Raw genomic sequence first — 20,978 nt, 5'->3', positions numbered from 1 at the left:
ATAATCTATTATATATATAGGGTGATCCCTCCCGAAACAAACTAAACAACTTTCTTAAATGAATATCTCGCACTAAATTTGTACTACGATGTTGTAATTTGGAACAGATATAATTCATCCAAAAGGCGTTTGTTTGACATAAAATTCATAAAGAAAAAACTCTTTTCCGAAAACGGAAATGGCTTTTATAAAACCACCTACAAACGCAAAATGCACCAGGTTAAAAGTTCTTGTAAGGAGAGTAATGAAATTATTGATTTTTCCCTCTTCCTTTTCTTTTTAAAGTCTAATCTTTCCATCTCCATAAGGTTTACATAATATTTCTTTTCTCTTACAGAGTTTTTAGAAAACATGTGTAAAACTCTGAAATTCCGAGAACCAGTGCTTGTCCTTCTTTGGACTCCACGCATTTTAACACGTCATTTGTAATGTTCAGTGGTGGCCAAACACAATGATCCATCCAACCATGAGACCTCAAAGCCACACACACTGTACGCCTTACAGTATGGAGTTGCTTCTAGAGGCAGAAGGGGGTATAGAGTGACGATGTGCTAATAGATAGCATTTGTGGAGTCAAATATCCTGAAAGGTGAATATGGCCTTTGTCAAGGTACCAAGTGTCATAGAAGAAATGTTCACGTTTTCAACACGACGGCGGAGTCATGAACACATTGCTATCCTCTGATCCACGTCAGCTTCGCGAACAGGAAAATGGTACCGTCGCCGATGAAGATCTACCTTGAGAATGCAGACCATTGAAGTATTAGGAAAGTCCAAGCTGCTGACACTGTCTACGGACTGACATCTCATTGGGCTCATCTACTGAATGCTGCACCCTGGTGACGTTTAAAGGGGGTGCGAACGGTGTATGTTTTGACATGAAGTGGTTATTTTTTTCTGGGAATTTTTAATTCTGATTGTCTACAGGTCCTAACGGATGGACCATTTTAACCTTGACATCTGAGAAGGCCTTTAAAGGACACCAACATTATTTCCGTGCGACGCTTGCAAAATGAGTTGGTGGTGAGGAAGTGTTCAATACAAAAATCTCTCTGCTCTTTACTAATCTTAACCAGGATCTCAACAGGCAAAGGAAACTTGAGAAAAAATCTGCAAACTTCTTTTGGTCTGTTAGACTACTGTAGCTTGCAATATTGCCCAATCGTTGGAACTAGTGCGTTTTGCTACAAACATGGGGACATACCTGAAAATGGGTTGTTGTTTTACGCGCTAGGTAGAGAAAATCTATTCTGTGGATTTATCTAAAATGAATATCAGACAAATTCCTTTTGACTCCAAAATGTTGTGTGCAAATTTGAAACACAAAACTTTTGTTTGGGGGAAAATATAAATAAACAAAAAGTTGTTTAGTTGTTTTTTGTTTTTGTTTTTTAAATCTCCCTGTATAATTATATTATATTATAATATTATATATATATTTTATATTTATATATATATATAAGATATGTTGTGTGTGTGTGTGTATGTGTGTGTGTGTGTGTGTGTGTGTGTGTGTGTGTGTGTGTGTGTGTGTGTGCGCGCGCGCGTACGTGCGTATGTGCTCATGGAAGTGTCATGTTGTTTACGTCTTTCAGAGGAACTGCGATCCCAGTTGGAACTGCAGAAACAGCTGGACATTGACACGATCAAGAAGAACCACGCGGCGGAGATATCAGCTGCTCGGATGGAGCTTGACCGAGCGGTGGAGATCTCCCGACAGAAGGTAAACAGGGGTGAAGGGAGGGAAGAGGAGGAGTGGGAGGAGGGGATGGACTGTGTACGTGTCTACTGGCTTATTTTGTGGACATGTTTTTGGTTTTTGGTTCCATGTGTGAGGGCTGGTGTGGGGGGGAGGGGGTATTTTTTCTTTGATTTTTTTGTCTTTGATCGATATTCGTTCCTATTCTACCTTTGTGGGAGAGGGTTTTTTTTAATTGTATGCGTGTGTGTGTGTTGTGTTTCGGGGGGGGGGGGGGGGGTGGGGGGGGGGGAGGGGGTGATCTATTTTCCCCTTTTTAAAATTTGCTTTTTTTAAAAAACTGAATCATTATGTGTGTCATTGTTTTTGGACAACTTACTTGGTTCTGTTGGCCCGTTTGTTACTAAATATAAATGATTTGAGATACGTCCGACGTAGAGTTGTGACTCATGCTGATGATTCAGATGTCTTGTGTGAAAATGACGTCATTTTTCTCATTACTCTTACTGTCTAAGAGTCAAGCAATGGAAATATCATTCAATGGGTCGAAATTCTTGTACTCATACATACCAACAGCGTCTGTGGCGCAAGAGAAATCCAACTTTTATAATATACATATTAACCGGCATTCTTCTCCCAGTTTGGCATTTTTTACCGACTTAAAAAAAAACATATTTATGTGTGAATTTTACTGAAAAGCGTTGATTAAAGGCACTCATTATGTAAATTTTTAGTTTTCAAGGACTCTTTCGCTATTGGAGTTACCAAACTTTGGTGGCCATTTTGTCGCAGATTTCACCGTCGTCCATTGAAATCAAGCAACCTCACCCCCTTAAATTGCAAATATCTTGACTTCTATTCAAGATACAGGAGTATTCTTTCACTGAAAGCAAAGCAATTAGATAGCTTTCAGATAATACCAATAACTCTACATGCCCAAAAATTTACGAGCGCCTGATTCCACTCCGCGTCGTGACAATATTCATATATATAGATCTATATTTATTACTACAAGTAGGACCCTATGTATGTTAATTGTCCGCTGACATACTAACCTATATCCTCAGTTCCCACTTCCCACATGCATGATTTATCGCTCTGGCGTTATTAGTTTCACCAAAGATTTGTTTCACTGCCAGATCATCTCTAAATATAGCCACATTGCTGAGTCAGCTTTTCTTCCCAGTCACTTTGTCTCGCTGTGCCTCTCTTTACTTTGGGCGGAGTCATTCCCGTGACACAGCCCTGATGACTTGCGTGTAGACCGGCACCCATTGCATGCAGCATCTACGTGTTTTTGCAGGGTTAAGGGAAACTAGTTTATTTTTCTTTTCCCATGCCAACATTTCATTCTTTTTTCTTTTAGTTTTAGAATCGCTGTCTGTGTACTTCTCCTCTATACATAAGCTACATTGGTCAAGCATCTCTTGGATTACATGATTTGTTTTGTTGGTTGTACTAGTCGGATAAAACTTTAAAAAGATAATTAGGCGTAACCCTTTCCATTGTTGTATGTCACTTTCTATGTGTTTAGCTCATTTCGCCCAATGTGAATGGGTACCTGGCCATAGGCAACGACAGATCTTTTCGATGTGGTATACAGTCTTTTATCACCTGTAAAATAGTACTTTGCACTGTAGGCATCCCAGGAAGCCGGGAATGTTCCTTGCTTTTCTAGCAAAGATTTAAGTCTTTGATTCTAGGGTCTGCTTGGGCAATAGTTGTAAAGTGCAAAGAGCATGCTGTAGAGCACGAATGTATGCATTATGTAGAGTGAGTTCATATTATTATTATACTATTATTATTATTATTATTATTATTATTATTATTATTATTGTTATTATTATTTGTATTATTATTATTATTATTATTATTACCGCCAGGTCAGCGAAAAGGGACAGACATCTTTTAGAGCGTGCTCTGTCGCTTAAGGCTGAAATATAGGCAGTCCTTGAGAATCTAGAGAATGACATTGTAGGTTTTTATGCTGGGTTAGGGCTTTATTTTCAACTGGGACGCCTAGCTGTTTGACTTTTTTATCATTCCTTTTTTTAAAGTACATCTTAAAACTTTGCTCTAATCCATATTTTTGGGGTGACCTTATATATAGTAGGGTTCAAATGAAACTTGAAAATGTAATCACCCAATCATCGTGATAAAGCCTTGCACTACTCGCTCATGCAGCATGCAAATTTAACGCTAAATAGATTCATCATCTGACACGTTTATTCCATGTTAACAGACGCCTGAGATATGGCCACTCAAAATTGACCTAAAAAGATCAGGCTTGGCATTTTTTTGTGCAAAATCAAATAAACGTAAAAATGTGTTGGCACGTGTACATCAACATTGGTGAAATGAACATGTCTTGAACATCAAATGAAAAGAGAACATTATTATGGTTTTTGCAATGAACAGCATCTTCTGATGACATTGTTAAACGAATTAGAAAACAGAGTAGTCACCAATACCATGCAAAACGTGAACTTAACATTACATAATATTATGCTCATTAGTATGATTTTGTTTTTGTTTAGGAGCTATAGGCTTCGTGTAAAGCACAAAACACCTTTTTTTTTTTTTTTTTGCATATGGACTGTGTTAGTTAGGTTTTGATCTATCCATCTGTCAGTGAGCAGCAGAGGCCACGTAATTGCCCTGGTTTGTTGTGGTCTAGGGTGGAATGAACAAAGCCGCCCTCGTGAGGATCACCGGTTGGCTTGGTTTCGTAGACTACTTCATGCAAGTGCTGGAACGTCGTATCGAACAACAACGCTTAATTTTGTCATGGTGCCATTCAAGTAGTTATCTCCATGCATGGCAAGGCCAATGCCACCAGAAAATTCAGGAAAACGTAGTCATATCAACGTTGGGGTGGCCACCATTAAATAGCCCCGATACGAGTCCAACAGGTATGTGAAGTCCCATGAAACGGCAGCTGAAGAAAATGGACTTTGCTCCCTTTTCAAACCCTTTGCTGGGGACTCTTGTGGCCTAGAGGTTAAGGTGTTGGCCTCTCATTCAAAGGTCCCGGGTTCGAAACCAGGTAGCGACCGAACATTTTTCTTCTCTAAAATTATCTCCTTTCCCATCCTCTTGCAATGTTCTGTCGTCTGCTTTCGTCTTCTCTTTCTGCCCCCACCCCCTCACCTCCTTTGCCCTTTCCTCCTAACTCTTTCTGCAGCCTATCTACTGCTACTCCTTGGCCCCTTCTTACTGCAGTCTTTCAGCCATACCCTTGATCTTTTGGTAGGAAAGATCTACACCGATAGCCTTCTCGGCCAATGGCGAAAAATTTCGGAGGGCCCGTGTGCAAGTTGCGCACCTTAAAGATCCCTTGGTGGTCTAAAATCAATAAACGTAGGCTTCAGCCGCCATTTGGGCAAACTTCAAAATTTCCTACCAACTGAAAAAGTTTATTGTGTCCGGCGTGCTCATATGACCTTATGCAGTTGCGAGCGCCGTATAACACTTACCAAAAAAAAAAACCCAGCAAACCCCTTTGCTTGCAACTCCCTGTGACATTTGAAATGAAATGACAGATAATTATATCAAAATTTTAATAGAGCCCATGCCCAAACGGTTCTAAAACCAATGGCGTCTAAGCAAAATAACAATGAACACAATAATTAATGTTAAATCCAAGTTTTGCATGATATTTGTGATGGATCTGCTTTGCGTTTTATCTGAAACTAACGAAATAAAATATTGTTTATTATAAAAACGGAATTCTCCATTCATTGGCTATGCAATGCATGTCCATTCTATCAATACTGACTGTTCAATATCCGCGCGAAGACACTTTTACGTTTCTTTGATTTCGCACATTTTTGCCAAGCCTGATATTTTTTAGGTCAGTTTTAAGGGACCATATCTTAACATAGATGAGATAATGTCTGATGATGCAGAATTTATTTAGCTTTATATTTGTGTTCTTCATGCGTCGGTACTGTAAACGCTTTAACACAATAACTGGTCGCTTTTAAGCACAAGGGGGCTATCCCGAAAAATGCTGTTTTGTGAAAATCGAAGGTAAAGTTTTTGCCCCTTGTTCGGTTTCTTTAAAGGACAAGGAGAGTTTTGTCTGGGACCAAACATATGTAAACACACACCAATAAAACCAAATTTGTCAAAAGTAGAGCAATGCCCACTTTTGGTGAAGGTCAAGATTTCTGGAAACCCCAAAAATCTAGGTAAGCCCGCTTGTCTTTAAAAGCAACCAATTGGGTGATTACATTATCAAGTTTCTTTTGGACTCAACTGTTTGCTGCTACTGCCTGAAACGTCGCCAATGTCGGGTGTTAGTGACTTAATGTGACATACAGTCGTGATTCCAGCAGTTTGGAAAGAAAGAAGTAAAAGAACAAAAACGAAACAAAACAAGGAAGAAATGTCAGGGTTATTTTTAAATATTGTTTGTTACACCAGTTTTATTTTCGCTTTTTTCCTTTCCTTTTGTGTGGGTCTTGCTTTTCACGGACTCAGGGCAACCAATTTTAATGTTTAGTTAATCTCTGCTGGGATACTAACTTGGCGGCTGAACCAAAAAATAACGTTTGGAAATTATGTAAAACTATGTACTGTTATTTTCGTTGATGCTGAGGCTTACTTTCTATTGAATGTTCTTTGTTGACGCAGATGGTGCTGTAGATTCATTACAGACTTGATGTGTGTTGTGTCTGTTGGAGTCTGAATCCTAGTGAGGTCAAACAAATTAAAATGTTAATACATTTTTCACAGTGCTTCTGTCTCTGTTTATGTATTATTCTCTGCCTGATGTCCCGTTGAGGGAGAAGGTGCTTTTTGTCGTGAAATGACCTATAAAATAGTGTTTATTACCTTTTTTTCTGTCTCTTGACCGGCGCCTTTGGTGGATTGTATGGTTCGATGCTTGCAAAACAAAGCAAAGATAGTGTAGGATCTTTGAACAAAGTCAAAAGTTCACTACCCTATGCCTCCCTGGATTGCAAACAAACATGGTTAAGGGACATAGACAGGGGACAGGAGTGGGCATGTAGTTAACCTAAATTTTATCGATGGAGGCGTATCTGACTCGTGTACTGTTCCCAGGATCGTGACCACCAGATGCAGATGGAAGAGCTGCGTACAGAGATCGGGCACAGGGAGCAGCACATCAAAAACCTGCAGGAACAGCTCCGGGCGCTTCAGGCGGAGATAAACAGGCTCAAACAGGAGATTGACTCCAAACTGATGGAGATCAAACAGGTGCACAAGCAGGCCAGTCAGCAGCTCAGGTGGGCGGCTTCTTCATCCTATTGTTCTAGTGTTTCAGCGCCTCTAAAATGGTGGCTTGCATCGTATGCTCCTTCCAGGAAGTTGAAAATGGTTTTTTTTAATGCTGTCAGGTCTACTGGGGTATTGATGATATTTTAGATTGTTATTTGTAAAGCATATCATATATAGAGTTTGTTATTGAGCGTGAATTTGCTCAATACACCTGCTATTTATTACTATTATCTTCTTTATGTACGTTCAGGGGAGATGCAATTTTATGTGGTTGGCCAGCTCTGCGGCGCAGCTCTTTCAATTGAAATATTGTAGTTTGTCGGGGTCCTCTTGACTCCATCAATGAATCTGTTATTGAATATGCTACAATAATTTTATTGCAAAGCACATTTTATAGAGCATGCTATAAAGGGTGGGTATGCGCTATATGAATGCTATTATAATTATTTTCCTGTGGCGTCAGTAGGCCTAGTCTAGTGGTTAGGCCACCGTACTCGTAATTGCGAGGTTGCGAGTTCAGGGTTTGGGTTCGAGCCTCTGGCCCGATGTTGGTTGTTATTATTGTTATTATTATTATTATCAAAATTTATCCCGTGTCCTGATTTTGGTGCCCGTATTTGTTGGTTACGTAAAAAGAATGTAATGACATAGTGCAAATTGTTATGTTTTCTAGAGAAACGAAACAAGGGAAAGGGGAATTGTTAAGTCGGTAATGATGATGATGATAATGCTGATGATGATGATGATGAGGATAATGATGATGATGATGATGGTGGCGATGGTGACGGTAATGGTAATTGTGATGGTGATCATGAGGATGATTATTTATCATGTTGGCGGTGATGATGTTCTGATGTAGGAAATGACATGCGTATTAGTCTTAGGGTTAAGTTTGTTTGATGCTTTCTCTAGATCCCCGCCAGGCTGTCCTGGGGGGCAGGACACAACCCTCATTCCCAACTCCTCGCATAGAGTGAGCAAAAATTTGGAAATAATTCGTCATCTTCATCCCTTGCATTTAATAAAAGTATGCCGAAAAATCACATGGGGGCCGCTTCTAAGTGATGACATTGTTAATGTGTTTGTTACCCTTCGTCTATGCTTTCATATTTTCAAAACTGTGAAAGGAATGGAGACAATAATCTTTGTAAAGATTAATTTTCCAAGTCAATGCAGACTTACTTGTGTGCTTACAAGTTATCACTTTCGTCGTTCGCAACCGGTCCCGAGGCACTTCTGTGATCGTCGCTACAGAACACTTCTGTCAACATCTTTCCTCCCCACCCTTTGAAAAATACTTTTTTTTAAAAATTAATTAATGAATCCAATTATTGATAATGTATCAGTGAATTAATTTATCATTAACAACTTCAGGTGGTTGAAGGGTGTCACTGGCATGTCCAAATTCGTTTCTTTCTGTTTCTGGTTTGTTAAATCGCTTTTTTCCCAGGACTGAATATCTTATTGTATTGATATGCTTCTAGATCTCTTTACTCAGTCTACACGTCAAACTTTAGCTACTCTACTATTTTTTCCACCTGCCTTTATGGCAGTAGCCTTTAATCTGCTATTGAATGACTTTCTTATGATCAAGTTGTTGCTTTTTTACAAGAGGTTTGGGGGGGGGGGGGTTAACGGATTCTTCCCTGTTGTCATATCCTGATGGGAGCATCAGCCATCGGCCAGCTATTCAGATGCGCTTAGCCCAAAAATTTTGATTTTAAAAAATATTTTGCTTTTTCTTAATAATCTATGATATCGGTTGCTTGTTCTCAGGAAGTCTTTCTCAAAATTAAAATTCTGAATGTTGGAAAATGCAAGAAAAACACTTTAATAAAGCACAATCTTGATTAAAAGAAAAATGAAACTGGGTTTTTTTTTCCTCTGCTGGGCTTAGAACAGCTGATCTGCTTGCCAGTGATGTCTTAAACACTGGATTGTCTTCATGCTGTTGAGATTACAGGACAGAGGGAATTTTTAAACCTTGTATTGTGATTAATTATCAGGAAATGTCAGTACTTTTGAGAACGTTTGTGAGTATCTGTATGACAATTGTGCACTAAGCTTTGAGTTAACAATAGTGTTGATTTTATGGCTTTGAACTGAAAACAATACTTAAAGTATCTTGTCAATATCTTGTGATCTCCTTCACTGCTCATTTATTATTTTATAGATCTGTGTTCTAAGTATAAGCTTCCGTATTTTCTTCCACTTTAAAAGCCAGTGCATTCAGTGAAGTGTTTTCGTTTTCATTTAATTGTTTCAATGATTGATGAATATTTTCTTTTGTTTGTTGATGTTGCTACAGTTCATAATCTCCATTTTGTTTTTGGTTTTGTTTTTTTTCCCCTAACTACGACACCTTTCTGAAAAGCATTGTTTTTCACACTGAGCATTTTTATGTGGGTGTCTTTGGTGTCAGGGTGCAAGAAGACAAGTTGACCAAACAGCAGCAGCAGGCACTTGACAATATGAGCGCTGACCATCTGCGTGAGCAACAAGAAATGCTTGGGCAGTTCACCGCAGCACAGGAGATGCTAAAGGACAAGATATCAGCCCTACAGATAGAGTGAGATCCCAAATTTAAAGTCGTTCAATTCAGTTCTAATTGATGTTGCTGCTTTTGTCCATGAAGTTGAGGTTATAGAGGCAGTGCAAGTTTGTTCACTTGACATTTTTGACAGGTGAAATGTGTATGAGTTGATATTTTTTATTCAGGTTAATCTTTTAAGAAAGTAATATACAATTTAAAATCTATACCTGTCCACACGGTTTTATTAAAAAATCATTCTGAAAATATGCAGACTGAGCCCAAAAATGTGAAATTATGCGATTTTAACAAAGAATGATAAAGGAAAATAATCATAAATTATGCAAAAATTTATCAAATTTTGCAAAATTATTTAGGGTGCTTAAAACCATGGGGACAGCTATACCTATCTACGTATGTATTTTAACCATTCCTGTTTAGCCACAGAAATTTCCCAGAAGGACAATAAAGTATTATCTTATTAATTTTTATCTTATCTTACCATCCAACCTTGATGTCATACCAACCCCATCTTTTACTTGCTCAGGCTCCATGAGGCACAAACACGATATGAGCAGAGGGAGTCACGACCGGACGACTTGGAGCTTATTGAGTCGCTGCGCTGTGAGGTTTCTGAGCGGGAAACAAGAATCAAAGACTTAATTGTGAGTTGGGGCCTGATAATGGACAGTTAAATGCCTATTTTCTGTTCTAGACATTCTGTTTAGTTCTATACACTTGTTAAATTATAGCTTGTATTTCTCAGAACTTTTCTTGTGCATTAAGAGTTCTCTTGCCCTAGTTTTTAAATGAGCTAAAACTGGTGTGTTATTAAGTTATAGAAATGGAATATGACCTGCTTCCTACTACTGATACAAGCAAAAATGTTGCATGTCTCCTTATTAAGAAGTCAACTGGTATTTTGGAGGGAACAGGCTGGAAAAGACAGTTTTGAGTTATTGTGTCAGTAGCACAGGGTTACATGACTAGGCCCTATAGATATGACTTTAACTACTTAAAACTGTAAAAATTTCACTGACTGCATATGTGACATCAATACTGCTCTATGGTAGCTATTCAGTATATATATATAATTGCTTTCGGTACATGTATACTCTGTAAGTTTGTGAAATATAATTTGTTCCTCCCTTGTATTCTAATTTTGAACTTCTGTGTGTGAAAAATAAAGTTTGTGTCCTACTTTGCTACAAAGACCGGTAGGGTGTGACTTTTAAAAGGTAAAATCAATATATGTGTCCCTACCGGTCAATATCAGTCACATGAAGGAAATTTCAAAACTGAGTTAGCATTATTTTTTTGTAACTATCACCTTTTCCCTACAATTTAAAACAAGAATGAAGTAAATATGACCATATTTGACGAAAATACAGAACTTTTAATTGTGTGAGGTGAGGAAACACGAAAAGGAGAAAATGGCCTCCGAAGCTGAGCAACATGTTTCCATAACAATAGGGGTCTTACAATTGAGATAGAGACTTGAAATTTAGCAGTTGTCTTGGTTATGCCACTACAAGGTAGCATACAGAAGTAGAAAACTATTCATTCTCAGACAAAAAACTTATGGACAAAACAAAATTTTCACGAGAATGGACTTCACGTCAAATGCAACAAAATATTAGCATTATACTAGGTACCAGATACTAAATTTCCAAAGTAACTGTGTGTCAAATTCATCTGTTTTGTATGAAAGGCCTATGTCTCATGAGAATTTTGGAACCATACTTTTCCCTCTCAGTCAATGTTTAAGAGAATGGCAGCTGTTTCAATTTAACATAATATTGCTGAAGTTGCTAACTGGCTGCAACCCCATGATTGACAGATAATAAAAGAGTACCAAGTGCTCCAAACATCTCTACATTGACAGAGTACAATCATTATAACAAGGAAATGAAGCCTAATTTTTTTAAAGATTGAGATCATTACAAATCTGTATTTTATTGCCTCAAACACGATGATCTGTCGTTATTTCAATAAAAACACCAAGCGTTGTCTCGGCCGGTGCCGCATCGGTCCCCGCTGCGAGCGAGTCGGGCCTATACTGTAGTATGCTGAGTGCTCCCCGGAGTTTCGCGGAAGGATTCATGCGAAATAATTCCAACCCGATGACTTTATTCTAATATACAAAGTACTGTTCTTTGTATTGGTACCTTTTTAAGCCAGTATTTTACACATTTTGGGTTAAAAATAATCTTTAAAAACTTACAGCTTTTTTCAAGGTTTTCTATCCAAACGCCAAGACCAAAAGTAATAACCACGGGAAACCAAGCTCAAAGCTTCCGCCAATGAAAAGACAGTATTTAATCATCAATCTTTCTGCAAAGCATTTGAATGCACGGGTGTCAATTTTGAATCGGCCGACCTCGCATTCCGACAGCGAGGGGCTTCGCTTTCCTCGGCGATTCTCTAGCTCCAAATAATTGGATATACAAACAACTTACGCTATTGTAATGAAGAAAGTCTGAACTTTTTCAAAGTGTTCAGCATTTAGTGTTTTATAGCAAAAGAGCAAGGAAACAGAGATCTGAATTACTCCCATTTTACCAAAACCACGCACTTGGAAGGCCGCGAGTCGGCTTACGTACCGTGTTTACGCTACCTAATTATACGTTTGCGATAGCACCATAAACACAAGAAAAACACACACCATAAACCCACTCATTCATTATTATTAAGCACACACACTCACACACACACACACACACACACACACACACACACACGCACACACACACACACACACACACACACACACATACAACACACACACAACCACGCATGCACACACACATACAAACACACCAACACACATACACACACATGCACATAGACCACCTCGGTGGCCTCTTGGTAAGGAGTCCGCTTTGAGAGCTCTACAGGAAGGTTAATTAATTTTTTTTAAGCACTAAAACACAATAAAAACAAATTTTTAAAGTCAGTCCAAATGTAAAACTGAAAGATCAACTGACGATAACAGCTAGCAAGACACACCCACACAGTCAGCTGTTTACATAAACGAAAGCTTGAAGTGATCTAGAAGTTACCGTTTTTACTAGTCAGAGTTGTTTACATTTCTGACCATTCATGCTCGAAAAGGGGTCAAAATCTAAAAATAGTTGCGAATGAAGAATATTGTAGCCAAGATACTCCACTAGTGGAGAATCTTCGGTTGAAGCAAAGGTGGCAGTGAGGTAATGGTTCTAAAAATAATCTCACAGCTACACACAAGCTAGGTCCAAATTCCTTTATCTTGTCTCCTAAGCTCACAACAAACCACACGCACACCTCCAAAAATGAATCAAAATAAAATATTTATAGTCGATCATAGTTGTTTATTTTTATCTTAAAAGAAGCAGAAGGCATCAAACTTTCAATAGATCCCAAAACAAAAATTTCATGAAAAGTCGCCTTTTTGTCTTTCGAGCCTCGTAGCTGATAATAGTACTTATATTACTATTTTTCATACTTTTAGCATTTGTAATAATGCTTATATTATTGGATTTGAGGCATAAAGAACAGAAACCTATAAAAGAAACTGTGATGTAAAGAAAAACAGGTAGGCCTACCTAGATATTGTCTTTTGCTCACCGCACTGTGTGATAAGTAGCCTACTATGATTTTGTTTTGTATGACTAATGACTTACTTACATTTGTTTAGTTAATGTTGTAGTTGTTTCTGTCTTGGGAAGAAGAATTCTAATTATTTTTTAAATATTCTTTCAGGATGAAAAGAGATTCTATCAACTTGAATTGGTGAACAGAGAGACAAACTTCAACAAGGTTTTCAATTCATCTCCTAATGTTGGAGTCTTAAACCCTTTCAGCAAGGTATGTCTTAGTTTTAGTGCTCTGTTGAACTCTGAAATGAGGGGGTAACTACATTAATAAAATCCTTTACTTACTGTTTATGATATGCTTACTGTTACTTCAGATTGGTACAGCTTTTTTTTGCTTTTTTTTCGGGGGGGGGGGGTGGAAGGGAGGATTAAGTTTGTCAAGAGAGTTGTAAAGACTTTCCAAATAACCTCCTTTTAGACATATCAACTGCTCAGTGTAAGACTCCGCCATATGCCATTTTGAAAGTGAGGTAGGCCCAACAGTATAACATGGATAGATTGAGCACAGAGACTCGAAATCACGCATCTGTCGAACTGTGTCTGCTGTCCCTGGAACTACAGAGGCCGGTCTCAATTAATTCAAGCTATCCGTGTTTTACTGTATTTGTATAATGGAGATTTACATTGAGCAATCAATATATTGACAGTACTGCTACCAAATATATTTTTGCTGTTGACAAGCACATGAGCTAAACGTTCTATTTTGAAGTGGTGCCCATGAAAATGACCTTGTTTTGAGAGAGATGTTTATTGCTCATAGATTTTTAAAGAAATTTACACTGAAAAAAAAAAAAAAGAATTCCTCATACGTTTGTTCTCTTTTCTTTTTCAACCTTTATTGTACTTCCTTCTGCAGCCTAAGAAGAAGGGTGAAAAGGGCCCTAGTCTAACCATGGGAGCTGCTGGGAGTGGAAGCCATCAACGTCTGGATCCCCTCCCAGGCTCACCCCTGCATGATGGCAAACTTAACCCTACCAAGCCGCTGCCGCAGCCAAACTTCACAAAAAAATTTGTGAAATGATTGTACATCAAAATCTGTGAAATAACTGACATAGATGTAAACTTAATGCGCTCCTGTGATATCAAGTGAGGGAACTGGAAAGAGACATCTGTATTTTGTTTGTTACTTTTCTATAAAGTAGTTTATTCAAGAAACTGGACATGTTAAATTTTTTTCATTTCTGAAGTGACAGTATGTGTCCTGCCCTTTGGTATATGATGTCAAACATCTGGGTTTTTTAACTTTGTTTTACTTTCCGGAATTCTTCTCCTGCCCAGATGCCACCCCCAACTGATAGAAAAAACACTTTAACCATTTCCTGTTCACATATTTAGCAAGCAGTGGGGGCCCAGTTGTTCAGTCTTTGTGCTCAAAGCAGCCTTCCAGTGTTCTCAATATTTTGCACTTTGTAGATTTAAAAGTTATTTCTGACTGTTGAGGCCAGTGTAACACACATTCATTTCAAGAAATGAAAACTAGGCTAAAGTAGAATGTCAGTAACCTTTTTCTATCATAACCTCTGGAACATGCAAAGTGCCTGCCCAGCTGGTTTGTGCTGGTAAGCACTAGCACTGCATTTTTTGTTCCTGCTGGTGTTGGCCTACAAAACAGGAAAGGGTTCATGCAGCAGCTGGATGGTCAGAACAGATTTCTGATTCAGCCTTTATTGATATCATTAATTAATAGTCCAGGCCTTAAAGTTTAAGTGTTTCAGAGTGTTATAGGGCCCATTGGGGTAAAATGAATTGCCTGTTTTCAAACAGAATATGTGTGATATAACTACAATGTATTATTATTGTTGTTATTTCAAGAAATGATACTGCTGATTGTTGATTATTACTCTTTGGTATGAGGCTTTTTGTATAAAATAAAAGGCTGAGTTGTCTAACACCCAACTCTTGACCGTATTAAATAACCGTTAAATAAAGCATATTACGAGTTTGGCTTTTATATATTTCAATACTCATATCAACCTACTGTTGTGTGCCAATGCCCTTTGCCAAAAGAATCATGAAGTTTAAGTTTTTACCCATTTTTGTGAACTGAACATGGCGATAGACAAAGATATTTTTAAAATGACAGAAATATGACTAAGGTCTGTAAACTCATACTGTAAATTAATTATAATTGATAGTCAAATTTATGAAAATGATCAAGATTTTCAGCAGTCCCCAGTTTCCGGTCCCAAAATTTATCAATTTGGAGCCCTATCATCAGTTTTGGTTTGCTGTGCTGACTGTGGATTGATACTATAGTATTAAGCTAGGAGATTCCCATTGATGTGGTAGTCAAGAGATAAGATCATGTATTTGCAGTGACGTGATGGCAGGAGACACTAGTAAAAAGTATCAGTTTTCTGCATCTCTTTCTCCCTTAACATATGAGAATTTTGTGAAGCATTTTCTGCATTGACCAGCACTTTGATAGCAACTCAAAGTTTGCCTAACAGACTGACAGGACAGTCTTGTATTTTTTACTCTTTGTGGTAGCATATTCTAGTTATTCGACAAAGCGTGAAGATGCGCAGTTTTTAAGTAGGCTATAACTTCTCTATTCATACCTATTTTCCAATTTTGTTTGATATTTTTAATATCTGAAACTTAGAAAGGCAAATAAATACATGCATGATATGAAATATGCCTGTTTGTGGATTAGACTTTTTTACCATTGTTCGAAATATGTTGCAACATCGCCTTTGGGCTGTTGCTAATCAGACATAATATGTCCGCTACATCCTTAAAGAGTAAAAATCATCTTTCTAATCTTGAGAGATACTGTTGTGCATGACTACACCACTAAGCATATAACTTCTTTGAAGTTCTCTTGAGTGATGCATATCTCACCCTCAGTCCTTTTTTTCCTCCGTCATAATTTTCTATTTTTATACCGTTTGTTGAAAGACGCCAATGGTAGCTACAACTTTTTTTTGTCTCCCACTCTCCCCTTTGTTTTGTGTGTCTTTCATTGGTTTTTTCCTCTTATTAATGGTAGTCCTTATAAATCTGATTTTCACATCAAGTACAAAAATGGTGTATGGGTGTATGTTATATGGGTAAGCTAAATTAAGCTGTAGAATTGACCATAGGAGGTGCTTTTGTAGTGGTGAGAAAGGTCTCGCTATCGATCAAAGTTGGCCCTGTCAGGCTGGGTCAAGGCAGCCTACCTCTAAATGATATGAATTGTGTCAAGTAAGACCCAAAGCATTTACCTTTTCAAGAATGCAAGAATATATTCCAAGATGAATACAGCAGTTAGATACTTGCTTCTCATACATTCAGTCCAGTTCCCAGCATTAACCAAAGGCTAGAGTAGTCCAACAGGATAAATTCTCGATTAGCATTGATGAAATCAAAACTATCTCTTTTCTTTACGTTCCCCTATTAGATCTCAGGGGCAGTCGACTGCTGGCTCTTCAACCTGCAGCGCAACTGATTTTTACGTTTGTGACCGTTTTCCCAACTTGTAGGGCCCATTGCCTTCTGGCAGCCTTATTCCAATTTCAGAGGTCTCTATACATATATCGTTCTTCTGTGCTGCCTAGAATATTCTCATTTTGGGAAGGAATAAATTTTGAATTTTCTTAGTGGTGGCTGAAGCCAACTCTTTTCGATTTAAGGCTTAAGGACCACCATGTCTTTATGATCTTTAACACGCACAACTAGCAGACGGGACCTCCGAGATTATCCCTTATCTGAGAAGGCTAGGTGTTTGATCTTACCTACTCTAAGATCTAGGATGTGGATGAAAGACAGCAGTCAGAAAGAGCCAGGAATAGCAATTGAAAGAGTCAAGAGTAATTGAGAGTGGAGCTGAGAGATTGTAAGTGTGTGTGGGGGGGGGGGGAATCTAGAGAGAGAGAGAGAGAGAGTGTGAGAGAGAGAGAGGGAGGAAAGGAGATCAAAGGAGAACAATGTAGAGAAAACATTTTTTTCTTTGCAGTCAGGTTTTGATCCCTGGAACTTTCGACTGAGATGCAAACACTGTATCTCTAGACCACTTTTTTTTAGAGCTCTCCTAAAACTCTCCTAAATTAGTCTCATATCGATTTTTAAATTACACTACATTTGATAAGAGCAATTTGAAACCTACTCGCAAGCAATAGGTATGGCGAACACGGTGTTGGAACATGAGGAGCTAAAGACAAATTCCTTGCAGATTTATTAAATGCTCATGTTGGTCAGAGCTCACTTTCACTTATACCTGGTACTCAACATGATTGATGGAATTGAACGTTGACCGAAAGAAATCAGTTGATGTGGGGATCTCTGTTGCATGTATAAGATTGTTTAATCCCTTGTGCCCACGAGCTTAATGGGCTCATCATGACTTCAAAATTAGCCAAAATATTGGTGGTTTGTTTGATTGAAAATTTAAAGACACTTAGAAGTTGCGAAGGTAATATTGTCTTTTAGGATTCGGAAAATCAGGGTGGGGGGGGGAGGGGAATGGGTGAAATAATTGCCGGGGTTGAGCTTGCTACCTCTCAGACAGCGAGATAGTCTTCAGTTTTAAGTAATAATCTCACATTATAAGATGTTACTTTCATGTATGTTAGTTTCTGGAAAACTATGAGCCAAATACTTTCTGTATGATGAGATTTTTTTGTTAATGCTGATACCTTTTAGACTGAATTAATTTTGCATATATAGGCAAACAGTTGTTATTCAAAACATTGAGAAATCATTCCTCAATTATTTTTTTTCTCAGCTTTCAGAAGTTCCCTTTCAAATACAATACCTATACCAGTGTGATGTGTCGTGTCAGACTAAACATGTTTCGATTTTTTTGTTGGATTTCTGCCTAAGTGAAGTGTAGATTAATGATCTATGTTCTTTCGTGTCCTATCTAAATTGGATACAGAATTAGATTTGAGGATGAAGCAGTCTTTTCTTATTTGTGTTCAAATAATTTACTCTGCTTATTTTTTTTTGGTGTAAACTTCTCTTTTGTAATAACGGAACATTATGGTTAATGTACAATCCCTCCGTACTATTTGGGTATATTTTTCGTGGTTGTATTATAAAATATTGGTTACACATGATGTCGGGCTTCTCAATGAATGTAGATTAAGTATGAATAAATCTGTAAATTTTTTCCAATAGAATCAACCCTTGCCTTGGCTTTTTTTCTTACAAATGCTGTGTTTGTTGACCACTGAGGGGATGTGAATGTAAAAAGTTTGTATTTATCTTGTAACTAGTTTTTTGTAATTTCAATCACTTTCTAATAGCTCACACTAAATTTTAACAATGAATTTGGGACCAACATTGAAAAATCTCATAACAGGACTTATCTTTATGATAGTTCTAGAGCGGAGGGGAACCACAGTAAGTAAGTGTGTGTAGTGCTAGTAAATAAAGATATTGCAAAAGCATTTTTTTCCCACATGACAATTTTTGTCATAACTGCTTTCACTTCCACTTGAAGATGAATACAGTTGATGGCGCACTTCTAAAACGTCCGTAATAAATTTAGGCCTCCTAAATTTTGGATTCCAAAAGACAATCAGAGAACGGTGAATGACTGTATTCACATTGTTAAATAATAATTCACAGAGAAATTAAAGCTATTAGAAACCTAAAAAAAAAAAAACTAACGGTATGAAAAAAATTGTTTCAGATTTTATATAAGAAAACGGCACAATACTATAGTATAAACCAAACTAGAAGCCAGCACCAATGTTACCGCCTAGTTATGTGTTGTTCTAAAGAGAGGATGAAGATAAAGTTTTCTTCTGTTTGTCAGAAATTTCATTATATTATTATCGTTTGCTACTTTGAGATGTGAAGCCGTTAAGGTCAATATCTACCAGTGGTCCCCAACCCCCAGCTCTCCCTTCGGTGAATGACTGTATTCACATTGTTAAATAATAATTCACAGAGAAATTAAAGCTATTAGAAACCTAAAAAAAAAAAAAACTAACGGTATGAAAAAAATTGTTTCAGATTTTATATAAGAAAACGGCACAATACTATAGTATAAACCAAACTAGAAGCCAGCACCAATGTTACCGCCTAGTTATGTGTTGTTCTAAAGAGAGGATGAAGATAAAGTTTTCTTCTGTTTGTCAGAAATTTCATTATATTATTATCGTTTGCTACTTTGAGATGTGAAGCCGTTAAGGTCAATATCTACCAGTGGTCCCCAACCCCCAGCTCTCCCTTCCACAAGATTCAAGGGGTCAGGGCGGAATACCGAGTAAATGTAACTAATCAAACTTTGGCTGTAAGGTTTTTTGGCAGTTTCGGGGGCGAGGTTGCAGTGTATTAAACACATTTTGTTTTTGTGGAATGTTTACTTTTGTTTATTGTCATTGGATTAGTTGTTTAAGTCTCGAGTTTTTCTTCTTTTTGTTTTACTTTTTGTGGGCAGGCTAGGCCGAAGGTGGGGGGGGGGTTGTAGTTACAACTGCCATAATATGCATCACTACAAAACAAACCAAATAGTAGTTGCACCACTGAAGAACGTAATAAAATTGTTCAAACATATAGAGATTGCAGTGACTGACCCCTCAGCATGAATCTATGGAAAAGGTCATATCTTCTCTTAAAATTCACGTGGGGACATATACTAGAAGGTGTTCATTGTTCATCGTTGTTTCAAAGATACACCGGAACACGACTACGACCGGGTCGGAAAATCAGGCGAGTCCGAACCCCAGCAGGCGTGTGAAACCCTGATTTAGAAACATACAAATAAAAGACAGTTTAGCTTAGCCAGCAACTGGTGTCTGCCCCCTAATTGGCTTTTGTTTTTGTTTGCCTGCCATCAGGCGGATAGCGAATTTTTGTCTTGGTTACCATTTGTAAGCTACATCGTCCCACATTTTTGTCAGTATATTTTTAGAACGTCTATTTAACTAATTTTAGGCAGTTTTAAGTCTTCTTTAAAGAGAAATAGAGTTAAAGATTGACTGGTATCATACCATAAAAACGGATATGTTTATAGTGTTTTTGTTCTTTTTTGTTTTTCTTTTTCCTTTTTTTGATCCTATTCCATGTTGTTTTTGTTATTTGTATTTTACTGCTGTCGGTTTTTGTTTGTTTAATTTTGCTGGTTTTGGTCTGTTATTGTTTTATGATTTTTATTTATCTATTTCTTCATTTAATTATTTTATTTTTTTAATATTTTGGGCGGGGGGGGGGGGTGGTCAATCTTCTTCCTTAAGAGTAGCAAGAGCACAATTTGACTACAATATGCTGAGAGTATTTGAGGAGACGCAAAATGCAGGGGCGAAGGCTGACTTTGGTTTTGACAGGGTAACAAATTGAGACAGAGAACCTGGCAAAGATGATGTTACACAGAACGATTTCCCGCATGAAGAACATGATAAACAGAACTTCTTTCCCGAGGTGGCATCATTGAGTTATGAATGATAACAAATCCTCAATTCATAATATTATTGCATGTTTAATTGCAACAACAAAAAATAGAGAGAAAATGTATCATTAAATAATATTATTTATTCCCACTTCTTACAAACAATAATTATATCTTTCAAGCCATGGGAACAATGAAAATGGTCCCAAGATTTATTTTATAACTCAAAATGTAACTTAAGAGGAAGATACACAAACCTAGAGCAAAGAAGCACAGCTCACAATACTATAAATGTATTATGATACAGGACAATTTCTCAAATTGATATCAAATTTGGCTGCCTTTGTCCAACCTTTTGCTGCAAGGAGCTGTAGTTTCAAAGCATGCCATGGCCTCATTATCAACAAAAAAGAAGCAGTAAAAGGTCGAGTGAGAAAAAAAATAACACCCACAGCAGCTATGAGATCATTAGGAATTAGTTCACCTCTCATTTTTTAGGTAGACGACCAATCTAATCGCTGGCTCTGGCCTACGTATCGGTGCTGT

At 37.6% G+C, this 20,978-nt stretch overlaps 1 protein-coding gene across 1 annotated transcript in view; it reads left to right on the top strand.

The window, feature by feature from the left end:
- Positions 1-15,042, top strand: part of LOC101856434 (protein FAM184A) — a gene marked incomplete at its 5' end in the record, with an annotated part of 30,862 nt that extends 15,820 nt beyond the window's left edge. The window contains 6 exon segments of the mRNA XM_005100382.3: positions 1,596-1,723; positions 6,770-6,954; positions 9,369-9,515; positions 10,024-10,141; positions 13,218-13,322; positions 13,968-15,042. Coding sequence (XP_005100439.2) covers positions 1,596-1,723; positions 6,770-6,954; positions 9,369-9,515; positions 10,024-10,141; positions 13,218-13,322; positions 13,968-14,132 — 848 coding nt within the window.
- Between the last annotated feature and the right edge of the window lie 5,936 nt (positions 15,043-20,978).

Source organism: Aplysia californica, unplaced genomic scaffold, assembly GCF_000002075.1.
Source record: "Aplysia californica isolate F4 #8 unplaced genomic scaffold, AplCal3.0 scaffold00245, whole genome shotgun sequence".
In the NCBI taxonomy this organism is placed as follows: domain Eukaryota; kingdom Metazoa; phylum Mollusca; class Gastropoda; order Aplysiida; family Aplysiidae; genus Aplysia; species Aplysia californica.
This window is presented reverse-complemented; position numbering and strand designations above follow the sequence as displayed.